General features: G+C 35.6%; 1 protein-coding gene across 1 annotated transcript in view; it reads right to left on the bottom strand.

Moving 5' to 3' along the window:
* Positions 1-12,300, bottom strand: part of ADGRG6 (adhesion G protein-coupled receptor G6) — a 143,678-nt gene that overhangs the window by 71,880 nt on the left and 59,498 nt on the right. Inside the window, exons 3-4 of the mRNA XM_008061306.2 lie at positions 6,660-7,001; positions 2,876-3,499 (exon numbers count right to left, since the gene is read on the bottom strand). Coding sequence (XP_008059497.2) covers positions 2,876-3,499; positions 6,660-7,001 — 966 coding nt within the window. The remainder of the gene's footprint in view (positions 1-2,875; positions 3,500-6,659; positions 7,002-12,300) is intronic.

The raw sequence follows: 12,300 nt of genomic DNA, 5'->3' as shown, positions 1-12,300 counted from the left end.
GAAGGAAATCTACATATGAAAAGGGGGAAGGGGTGGGAAGAATATGGAGGGTGCTATAGGTTGAAGTGTACGAGGCAAGCCTCTTTGAAAGGAGCAGCCACCTGTTAGTTCTTGCTGGGTTGGCCATGCAGAAATACTAGGCTAGTGTTAGTATTTTGTTTGCCAGAAGAATCCAAAAATTCTTTCTATGTGAAATCTAATGTTTAAATGCTGGAAATAATTCATCATTTACAAGCATTGTGTGGAAAAAAATGTAAATGAATAAGAGCAAATACATCCACTTCTAAGAGCTAAAATAGCCTGTGGCTAACTGTTTGTTTCCTCTACCCAAGAAGACCCAGTAGGTCTTTTACAGTGTTGTCCAAAGTATGTGCTTCAGTAAAGTGGGCCCTTTTAAGATTCTTTGGACTAATTTCAGGGGTTGGAAAATGTTTTCTTAAAAGGCTAGGCAGTAAATATTTTAGGATGGTAGGCCATGCTGTATCTATCACAACCAGTCAAATCAGTCATGGTAGCACAGAGGCAGTCACAGACAATACATAAACTAATGGGCATGGCTGTGTTCCAGTAAAACTTCATTTACAAAAACAAGTGAGCCAGGTGCAGTGGCACATGGTGGTAGTCTCAACTACTTGGGAAGTTGAGACAAAAGAATTGCTTGAGACCAGGAGTTCAAGGCTAGCCTGGGTAACACAGTGAGACCTGGTCTCTTAAAAAAGAGAGAATTATAAAAATACAAGTGGCCTGCCATAGGCCCTGCTAGTTTGCCAACCTCTGGTCTAGAGAATTCCTTTGAGAAGTTTAGGAATCCCTGTAAAAACTATATTCCTCATATTTTTTTCACAGTAGGATATCCAAGAAGCACTGCAGAAAAGAAATCTTATTAAATTTGTTTAAAACAAACTGTGTTAACACCCTGTAAAGCTAGTGTTTTCCCACAGAATGCACTGCTGGCCAGAAGAGATGGTTCTTGGACTTTCACACTCTTCCAATGGGCAAAAATAAACTCGCTAACTCTAGTACTAAGTCACATATTCTAATCCTGCCTATGACTTATAAGGGAATAAGTCTAATTTATACTGGTTAGGAAAGCACTGCTGTAAAACCAAACTTTCCGGATTCAAATCCTAGCTTGGCCACTACTAATTAAGTGACATCGGATAAGTTATTTAATTTCCTTGTGCCTCAGACGCCTCATTTGTAAAATAGGGTCAATAATAGAACCCACAATGTGGGATTTATGAAGTAGGAAATGAGTTAGTATGTGTAAAGTGCTTCAAATGGCAGCTAGTACATAGTATGTATTCAATTTAAATATAATTTAAGTATTAGCAGCTATTAATATACCAAGCCAAATTTGTTTTGGTGGCTGTGGTCCTCAAAATATTGTCCCATGAAAAGGCAAATATTGGAATGGTCTATATTGTGAGTTTTTAATAATGGCCAAGTATGTGGTGAAAAGAGCCCCTGAATTAAAGGCAGTCACTCAGAATGTAGGAAGTACACCATTCCCTCTCCTCGTCTCTTCACTGCCCCACATCAAACATGCACACTTGACCTTTTCAATTTCTCCTCTGAGTGAAAGACTTCTCAGGAGTCCCAGAAGGTCTTCTCTAACTAATCTTAGACTGAGAGGATCTTGGGGAACACCACTAGCTTATAAGGTTCCACAGTCTACTTCTGGAACAGGTTGTGGTTCGCCCTGTTTCCAACAACCAACAAGGAAATACCTCTCACATTACATCACTCAGTAGCCTTCCTGCCAACTTCAGGAATACCATAGGCAACACAGAGAGGTGGGTGACAGGAGTTCTCCAGGCTGGAAGGACAGGCACAGGTCAGGTCTGAGAAACTGGGGAGGTAGACGTGGGCTACCACAGTGGGTTTTACTTTGTTCAAAGTACTGGAATGAATTCCTGATAAACTTCCCTCCAAAGTAATATACAAATTATCTTTGAATATTAGACTTTCTCCTACTTTTTACTGAGAATAAATTCTGTGACTAAAAAGTATATATTATCACTGCCTTAGACTTAGTCATGTGACATTTAAAACTGTTAATGAAATTTCTTTTTGTGTTTGAATCAACCCTACAGGATGACAAGGACTTCTAGAATTAACTTATGTACATAGAGAATATTTGATGGAGGTCTATCTTAATACAGATTTTGTTACATGGAGTTATCTCCCAAAATATTTTGCATTTAGCTACTTCCAATAATAGCACATTTGTAGTCTCTTGAAGAGGAACGACAGAAGAGTATTTGAAACAAACTACAAATGCTTATTTTTAAACAAATGAAAAAATTTCAAAGAAAAATTGATAATTCAAGATTTTCCATAAAATGGACAGCTTTGATATTTAAAATTGGGTGAGTAAATACTATCCTCTTAGGTGATGGTTGTTTATTTAAGGAATCTAATTGAAATTTCATTCCAAGATGATAAATATCTGCTTAATACTATATCACCTTTGAGATTGAAAACCATAAGTTACTAATTTTTTTTTAAATAAAAAGAATGTAGTGTTAACACTTCTACTTGAGACTCAATAATTACAACTGTTGCTATATTAGTGATAACTGTGTGATATTTTATGATATAGGGAAGATATAAGAATGGCTAAAGCACCATATGCTTTGATTCAATATGCATGGCCTGTAATTAAATGTGCTATATCAGCTGAGCAGGTAACATTTTAAAAATTAAAACAGCTCTTTTATTAAGGCAATAATATACGTATGCTATATAATTGATATATATATATACATATATTGCACAGACACATGTATATACGTATCATTTCTTATTGAAAAACATATTCCTAGAACAATGCTTTAAAAAAAAAAAAAAAGCAAATATGCCACAGACTCACCACAACTTAGGTTGCTTTCAGCTTTCAGAGCCAGGGTTGGGATATTCCAAAAGTCATTTTGCCAATCAACCACATTCCCTTTCACGTTGCAGCTGAGGTTGGAGAGGATTTTGGAATTCATGGTAAAATTCCAAAGGCGAAAGTTATAAATGTCTCCTTTTAGAGAGGCGATTTCATTTTGATTGGAGCCCAACAACAATTTCCCATTCCCAGGAATAACTTTACTAATGGTAGAATCACATGGAACTGTTTCATAGTTTCTTTTGAAATTTATACCAACAGAACCCAAAGAATTATTCCAAACCACGCAGAGCTGCTCAAAGTTTTCTGCAAAAATGTCTTCTTTTTCCTTGACAGGTAATGCACTGTTCAGCAAGCATCTTGAACCAGAAATAAATAGAAAATAGCCATTCTTGGCCTTTCCAAAACTAAGCAACTGTGTGAAGGATGCATTTGAGTAGGTGAAGGCTGTCCAGTCACTGTCTTCATAGCTAACTTTGGTCGCTTCAAAGCAGAGTGTAAAAGCACTGAGCTCTGGAATGGAGACACTTTTTGCAACAGATACCTGATAAGCATCCAGCGTTTGGGGTAGAATGACCTTCTGATTCCTTAAGGATACGGCCACTAGGACAAAACATAAAAACAGAGATAAAATATGTTAACTCCAAGATCATGGACTAGTGAGATGCAAAATGTCTGACAGACTCAAGCCTTCCATCAGTTTCTACCAGGTAATTTTGTACCCCATCTTCCCCCGCTTTCTCATCCATTTTCTGTCACCAACCCATTACCAACTGACTTATACCAATAATAATAAGAAGAAGAAATACTACCCATTTCAACTCTAATCTCACACCTAAACCTTTGAGTCACAACCAGCCAAGTTGGTAAGTATTTTTTATATCCTGAAGTTAAAAACTTAAAAAGAAAAACAACCAACTACCTAATTAAGAAAAGAACTGGTTTCAGGAAGACTCCGTTCATGAAGATTTTTTAAAATATGTGATTTTTCAAATAATTTCCAAACATAACTCATAGTTCTATTTTTCATTAACAATTTTCTTTCATTCTTCTCAAACATTCCTAAGCTACCCTCTCTCCTTCTGATACTCTATATCCTATTTTTCCCCTTATCATCAGGCTATTTTAGGAACAAATGTAAAATTAATTCTATTGAGGATAAGGGAGTCTAGTGAAAAGTCAAATAAAAATGAAGTTTTAAGATGTAGTTTCTTTACATCTGGGCTAGTTTTTGAGGGCCAGTAAGGAGCACTGGTTAAAAGGGCAAACCACAGAGCATCCTACTTCAGCTCTCCCATGCAGTGGCCATGTGCCCCTGGGTATGTTACTTCCCCTCTCTCTACCTTAGTCTCCTCATCTGCAAAATGAAAGACAGTGGCACCTAGTGCATAGTTGATCTCTGAGAATTAAATAAATTGATATGTACAAAGCATTAGAGCAGTGCCTGAACCATAGCAATAAACAGCAAGCGATTACTATTATTAGATGCATAATAAATTCAAAATAAAAATGCATTTGTGTAATACTTCTGTGATTCATGTGAAATTATTAAATAGTACAATTGATTTAGTCACGTGCTAATACAACAGACATTATGAAACAGATTTGAGAAAGAAGCAGTTCTCCTGAAAAATACTATTTCATAATGGTCTCCTATGAATGATAATTTGAATATATTTTTAATATGTTGTACACCAAGAATAAGTCTATAACAAAATATCATTTTAATATAACTAACCAAGTAAAAATTCTTGATACAATTTAAGAATCATGCATTTCAGTCTACTTTAAAAATACTAAGCAGTTTATAGGCCTATTTATGCAAAAGAATACTTATTCAATATGAACTCAGTATTTTATGAGCACTGCCAAAATGAAAAGTCTGGAAGGAAATATATCTATCAACATTTTATTAATGATTATGGTTGGGTGGTAGATGTGCAGGTCATTCTAACTTACTTCTTTTTTATTTCCCAAAGTCACATTTTATAATCTTTAAAACGTTATTTTGAAAAATTTAAGCATGTGTTGTTTTATCACACACCTACCTAATGGCAATCACAAACAGTAAGTAACTCTACAGTCAAAAACACAATTTAAAATAATGGTCAGCCATTTTCCTAGTTTTACCTTTCTTTTTTTTTATTTTTTACTTATTATTCGTTTTTGAGTCAGAGTCTCACACTCTGTTGCCTAGGCTGGAGTGCAGTGGCACAATCATGGTCACCACAGCCTCAATCTGCTGGGTTCAGGCAATCCTTCTGCCTCAGTCTTCCAAGTAGCTGAGACTACAGGTATGTGCCATCCACACTGGGCTAATTTTTTTATTTATTGTTGAGATAAGGTCTCCTTAACTTTCCCAGGCTGGCCTGGAACCCCTGGGCTCAGGCAATCCTCTTGCCTTGGTCTCCCAAACTGTTGGGATTATGGGCGTGAGCCACCACACCTGGCCGCTTGTTTGTTTTTGTACATGACATCTATTTAGGAAGCTCAGAAGAAAAAAAGAAAGTATAACTAAAGCTCGTAATACCAAAGTTTGAATTTCCTTAAGCAAAAATTTTAGAAAGAGTAAGATGATTTGTTGATTTATTTATTGAATCAAACACTGTATTGTGTTGTTGCAAATTGCTAAAAACATTATAACCAGTCATGTCAGGAGAAGCCTGAATTTCTACTCATTTTTCAATGCAAACTCTTCTTTTTACCTACTCACTACTTTTTGTTGTTGACTCTTGCAATTTTCCTTGAGCTCCTAAAATTGACCATCTTTCAACAATCATTTGGAAGGGAAATAACAATCTTAATATTTTCTAAGTGTTGGTTCAGATTTAAGTCACTTTGAATGTGTTAACTTGAAGGGTTAATCATGATATGAAAACTCAGCTTTTACAACTAAATAACACATAACACCCCCCCCCCAAAAAAAACAAAAACAAAAAAAACCTGCAGTGTCAGGTTCACAGCTCACTGCAGGATCAAACTGCTGGACTCAAGCACTACTTCTGCCTCAGCCTCCCAGGGAGCTGGGACTATAGCCACTCACCAACACACACTGCTAATTTTTTTAATTTTTATTTTTGTAGAGATGAGGTCTCACTTTCTTGCCCAGGCTGGTCCCGAACTCCTGGCCTCAAGTGATGCTCCCACCTTAGTATCCCAAAGTGCTGGGATTATGGGCATGAACCACCATACCTGGCTAATAAAACTGTTTCACTGTTATGTTATGCCACAATATGAAAAATATATTTAATAAAAATATGCTTTATTTCCTTCCATCAGCCATTTTTGGGGGTTTCCTCACTATGTTATTGATTAGTTTAAACTATTAATAGCTTTTTAAACATTTACATGCTAATTTTCTATATTTGTTCTCTAGCATAGTTCCTTAAAAGGGTAACATCTTAAATGTCCAAAATAACATGATTTCTAAATAGGTATGTTTTTAATTTTCAGTGAAGAGATGTTAGAATTACACATTTAATTATTAGCAGTAGAATGTTTACAGTGTCTTCCAGGCAGCCTCTAAACGTTCTGCATATAAACATAAAAGAATTCAGCTCTACTGTAACCAGATTTCGAATCTGGTAGTTATGTTTTGTTAATGAGAATGCTCAGAGAATATTAACAGATCCATTCTCTTAACTTCTAATCCTAATCATTCACATACACATAAAAGAGCATAACTCTGTCTTCAGGTCCTTGTGTTTATCGTAGAACATGTTAAATGAAAGCAGAAGGTTGGCATCGTCTTTGGTTTACATACCTCTGGTGTAGCTGGCATTGAAGCCTTTCTTCTGGATGCTAAAGTCACTTGAAAAGGACACATGCATCTCATTTGCACTTGAATTAAATGATAGGCCTTTGGCAGTTGCTCCACAAAATTTAGTCTGGCTCTCTCCATTATCAAGGGATAATGAGTCATAAATGCAATTGGGAGCTTCTTCAATGTCAAAGTCATTAAACGTTATCTGAATGATGTAGCCGGTGGGGGCTCGGAGGGTCCACATGCAAGCTTGACTATTAGGGTAGTCGTTAGGGTAGCACGGAGAAGTAAAGGTCCCGGAAGGGTTGGATAGGACAACCCTGCAGTTGGCACATCCCCACACTGCTGGCCAGACAAAAGAGAGACAGAGAGAAGGGCTGAGATCAGATGTGTACAATAAACCAAGAATACCGCACACTGGGGACAAACAGTAAGCATTTAAAAATATCAAAATACAATCATGAAAATTAAAAGGAAAAAAATCTTGAGGAGAACAAGAAATGCCAATAGAGAAATTAAAAGTAAAAGAAAAAGAAAAAAAATTTTTTTTTTTGTTTTTGTTTTGAGTTGGAGTCTCACTCTGTCACCCAGACTGGAGTGCAGTGGCCGCTCCGGGCCACCGCAGCCTCGACCTGCTGGGCTCCGGCAATCCTTCCACCTCAGCCTTCCAAGTAGCCGGAATTACAGGCATGCACTACCACGCCCGGCTGATTTTTTTTTTTATTTATTGTAGAGATGAGGTCTCGCTGCCCAGGCGGGTCTCGAACCCGCGGGGCTCAGGCAATCCACTCACCTCAGCCTCCCAAAGGCGTGGGATTACAGGCTGAGCCACCGAGCCCGGCAAGAAAAATTTTTATATCAATGATTCTTATACTTGGAGTGGGATCATATACTTTGAGAATCCAATGACAGTTATGGGAACTCTCTCCAGTAAAATGCATAGGATCCTCTACACACTGCATACATTTCTAAGAGTACTTGAAGCTTCAGGAGCCAAAAATGAATTTTACAAAGGGTCATTGGCCCAGGTTAAGAATCTCTAGAGAATAATTGAACTGGTAGGAGAGGATTCCAGAACCTTAAAGGCAGACCTCAATTTTATATACCACAGAAAGGAAGATAAACCAATAGGAAATAAATGCTTAAATAGAAAGTTATCAATAAATAAATAACTTACCTTCTAGAAGATTGCATTTTTTTCTAAAGTTCAAATAAATAGCACCATCTTGCTTATATGCAATATTTATAGTTTTGAAAGTATCTACACTTACCTTGTTTGTTTACCATAGTTGATAATTATATACTTCTGTGATCATCTCATTTACTCATTTACTCAGTAAATATTTATTGTCTGTTTTATATACATGTCAAACACTACTCTAAACAGTATATCTCAATAAGTAGGAAGAACAAAGTCTCTGTATAAAGAATTCTGGCACTTCGGTCTTGGACCTAAAGATAACATAACAGAATGGAACGGAACAGAACAGAACAAAACAGAATAGAATAGAACAGGACAAAACAAAATGACAGCCCCCTGGGAACAGTAAGAAGAAAAGGTGGGAAGAAAAGGAGGGAAATATGGGAAGAAAAGTAACGCAAGGCATAAAGAAAGTATGACATGAACAGCTGGAGAAGGTGAATGGTTTTCCAAAGAGGTGATATTTGAGTGAGATCCAGCTGGAGCGAAGGCATATGCCATGAGCACACTAGGGAAAAGCATTGCAGGTCAAGGAAACAGAAAAATAAAGACCCATAGTAAATGAATGTTGGTCTCTCCCATTGAAGTATAAGTTCCATGAGGTCTAAGATCATCTTCTCATTTGTTCAACACTATATTTCCAGTATACAAGGTAGTTTCACAATAAATATTAATTGAACAAATATTTGTTCAAAAGTACCTTCCGAGGTATACAGTGAAAATGCTACCATCCCATTTTCACTAATGGTAACAGTTCAGATCTTCTTAATTTTTATTTGGCCAGGGCCTGGCCACCAATTGGAACTACAAACTAAAAGGTCTACTATCTTTGTATCTAGAGATGCTTTGGCAATAAGTATTCATTTTTCAAAACATATTTATGTAAATGAAGGCAATAATCTCATTTATCCAATACTTTAAACTACCATTAAACTACCACATAAACTTTCAAACAATAAAATATTTTAACCATATTAATGAAAACTCTAAATTTATTGTATTTCTCCCTCTTCTACTGAGTTGGATAGAATAAATATGCAATAACTTTTCTTGAAAAGTGGTAGTTATAAAAAAATATTACTTATTCCTCTATGATCTAGTAATATATTCAAGGACTTAGACATGTTACATTGCTCAAGTTAGGTTGTCTTTTTCTCTTTTCCCTGGGACCATCTTGGGTTATGTAATGTTTAGCCTTGTCCACCCTGCTCCCATCCATTCTTCCTAACTTGCCCTTCTTCTATCCTTCCTCCCTAAGTCTCTGACATCTTGTACAAGGCCAAAGTCAGACAATGGAAAACAAAATATGACACCAAGTATTTGCGAAATGCCTTCTCTTATCCATCCCTGGGGCACCTCTTCTCTGTAGTACTATGTAGAGCAGTTGTGTTATTTCCATTTGTGAGAAGATTTTCTTATTGTCTGTAATCTCTTGCCTGACTTTAAACTCAGCAAGCAGAGGGCATGTATCTGAAATATTCACCACCTTACTTTCTACCACCCTATAACTACCCTGGCACATGAGAGATCAATGAAATGTGCTAAATTTATGAATAAGCTAGTAGCTTAAATGAATGCAAACATGCCTAAATTAAGGAATGACTGTGTACAGTATAACCAAGTCAAACAAATTCTAAGTCTGGAAAAAAGAGTGAATGAGCTCTGGAATATCTCTTTGGGTGGAGATTTGGGGCTCTTTCATCCAATTATTTCATTCATAGCACAGGACTAAGATGACTGGGTCCTTTTGGACAAGTTCAGCTTTCCATTACTATGCCTTAGGCTAAGAAGAGAGAGGTAATCCTAGCAAATTAACAATAATGTGTCCAGTAATAGACACTGAAAATTAAAAAGAAAAAATAAAGGAAAATAAACAATCTCTGTGTCATCCCAACATGCAGATAGGCAATATCATTTTTCCTAGATGAGATACCATCCTTTATACCCAAGACCCAAGTAATGCTTATGACTTCTTTTATCCTGGTATAATATTTATGCCAAATTCTTCCCTAACAGTTGAAGGAAAATCTAAGAAAATTAAATTCAACTGATAACACTATGTAATCTTTGACAAGTTAATTTCCTTGTACCTCAGTTTTGCCACATTTACACTGGTGGTAATAAAAGCACCCACTTCCTAGCATTATTGGAAGGATTACTTGGGTTAATAATGCAAAATAATAATAATGGAAGTTGTACATAGTCCATAATTAGCACTATTTGTGTGTTGGCTATTATTAATCATTACTATAACACAAAATCTGTGCATTAATAATTTAAGAGCAGGAAAATAGCACCATATCTTAGCAGAATCTCTTTTTATCTTGAGTACTTATAGGGATAGAAAAGAAATAGACGAGACATACATAACATGCATTTAAAAAAAAAAGAACATCTGACACATTCTTCTACATGACTCATCTTCAGTGGCTAAACAGCATTTAGAGATAGTGCTGCTAAACAGTAATTATCTTAATTAGATGAAATGTCAATTAAACTAGGTACCATATCATCATGCTCATTATATTTATAGAGCACTTCATAGCAACAGATTTTCATATATATTATCTCATTTAATATCGTAACAGTTCTGAGAATTACCATCTCTTCTATCTTTAGATGAAATAAATGAGGCTAATATGACTTGCCCAAAGTTACACATCTAATTGATAGCAGGACCAACCTTCAAACAAACTATTCTGAATGTACATCTAGTGTCTTTCTAGGGAAAAAAAGTTTCTATAATTAAACGAAAAACAAAAAGTACAGTGGTGAGCTCAAATACTGCTTTATAAGATAACATTTTTAATGGCCAATTTCTTAAATATAGTATTATCACCCTAAAATTAATATATTTTAGAAACTAACTTGGAAATATTTCAGTAAAAATGTTAGAGAACATAAAATATAGTGCTTTGTATTTGCTCATTTAGCATAATCAAATATCACTGCTAATTGATTCCCACACTATGAGCTATTCCATTAAGTAATTAATTTGTTCTCCCTTAGAGTCAGGGCTACTTAATAATATGGTTACTGAAGGAGCCACTGAATGAGGTCTTGGTAAAACCAGAATGAACATATCTTCTAAGTGCTATTGAATTCAAAGCATTGACTCAATTCAAAGCAATGACCCGAGGAATTCTTAAAGACAGATCTCTCACCTGTAATGTATAAAATACGTTTTCAAGTAATCCAAACAAAACAAACCAAATTCCATCCTCAGTTCTTATCTATGCTTACAAATGTTTAAGAATAATGTACTTGTGCATATTTTTACAAGCATTTCTTCTTCAATAAAACTCAAATCTGCCATGGAAAATCTTGTAGTCGTGCCAAAGTCTAATTTCACTGATAAACAATATTTAGATACAGATTTAATAGTCATCATCTTGTGAATTTTTAAAAAATCTCAGCGATTTGAATTCTTACTCCACCTTTGCTATAAGTACTTCTTTATAAAATCCAAATACTATGTTTTTAGAATCTCTTTAAAACAGAAATTTCAGATCCCAAGAGACAAATAAAAACAGAGATCAATTTTAGCTGTTTTCAACAAAAGTCAATGGATGTGTGGAATAATTATCTTTCTAGACTGGGTTAAATGGTCAACAAAATGCATTTAAATTAAATCATGTTCTTTATTTGAATGTGTACAAAACTGTAGTTAATAAATTTGTTGGACAACCTAGTCAGTGAAAATTATCCTCAGGAAATTTAGCTTAAGTTGCTTGCTCAGTTTGCATCTATTCAAAGTTGTTGTTTGAATTACCCATGTGACTATATTCTAACAAATGCAAAACTCATTTGTTGCTCAAAAGATTTAAAATATTTAGTAGCCTTGGTAGTTTCTAAAGATTATATGTATAGGCCAGCAACCAAGAATTCCAGAACCAGTTCTAATACCAAATCATTAAAGAACCACAATAGCCACATACCATCTCTCCAGATGCAAGAAAACTGCTGTCAGATGTAACATTATTAGAATATAAAATATCAATAACATTTTAAATAGTGGCATGTATTAAGCAACTGATAATATACAGAACTGGATGGCTTCATCAAAGTAAGCATTTAAAGTTAAGTGATTTCAGACTACTCCAAAGAGTTTTCAGAATGGCAAGGAATCTGAAGGCAATCTGGCTGTGACATCTGCGATTCTGTTAACATGACAGACTTGGCAAGCATCCTTATCACCCTCACCACTCCTCCTCAAGCTCTGCATTCAAAGATAGTATTTCCAAACTGGGGAGGGTTGCTCTTAAACTAAGTTACATTGGTCACTCTCAATCTTTTGGAACTTCCAGCATCCATATCGGGATCCAGTTCGCTCCCACACTACTCCTAAAACATTGGTTTCCCCAGAATTAACCAGATAACTGTTTCATTTGCCTCTGTGATGGTTCAATTCCAAAAAGTTCTTTGGAAGAATCATGAAAA

Source organism: Carlito syrichta, unplaced genomic scaffold (assembly GCF_000164805.1).
Source record: "Carlito syrichta isolate Samal-C Ts95f unplaced genomic scaffold, Tarsius_syrichta-2.0.1 Scaffold305200, whole genome shotgun sequence".
In the NCBI taxonomy this organism is placed as follows: domain Eukaryota; kingdom Metazoa; phylum Chordata; class Mammalia; order Primates; family Tarsiidae; genus Carlito; species Carlito syrichta.
Note: the sequence above shows the minus strand (reverse complement) of the source record. Positions and strands in the feature narration are given on the sequence as shown.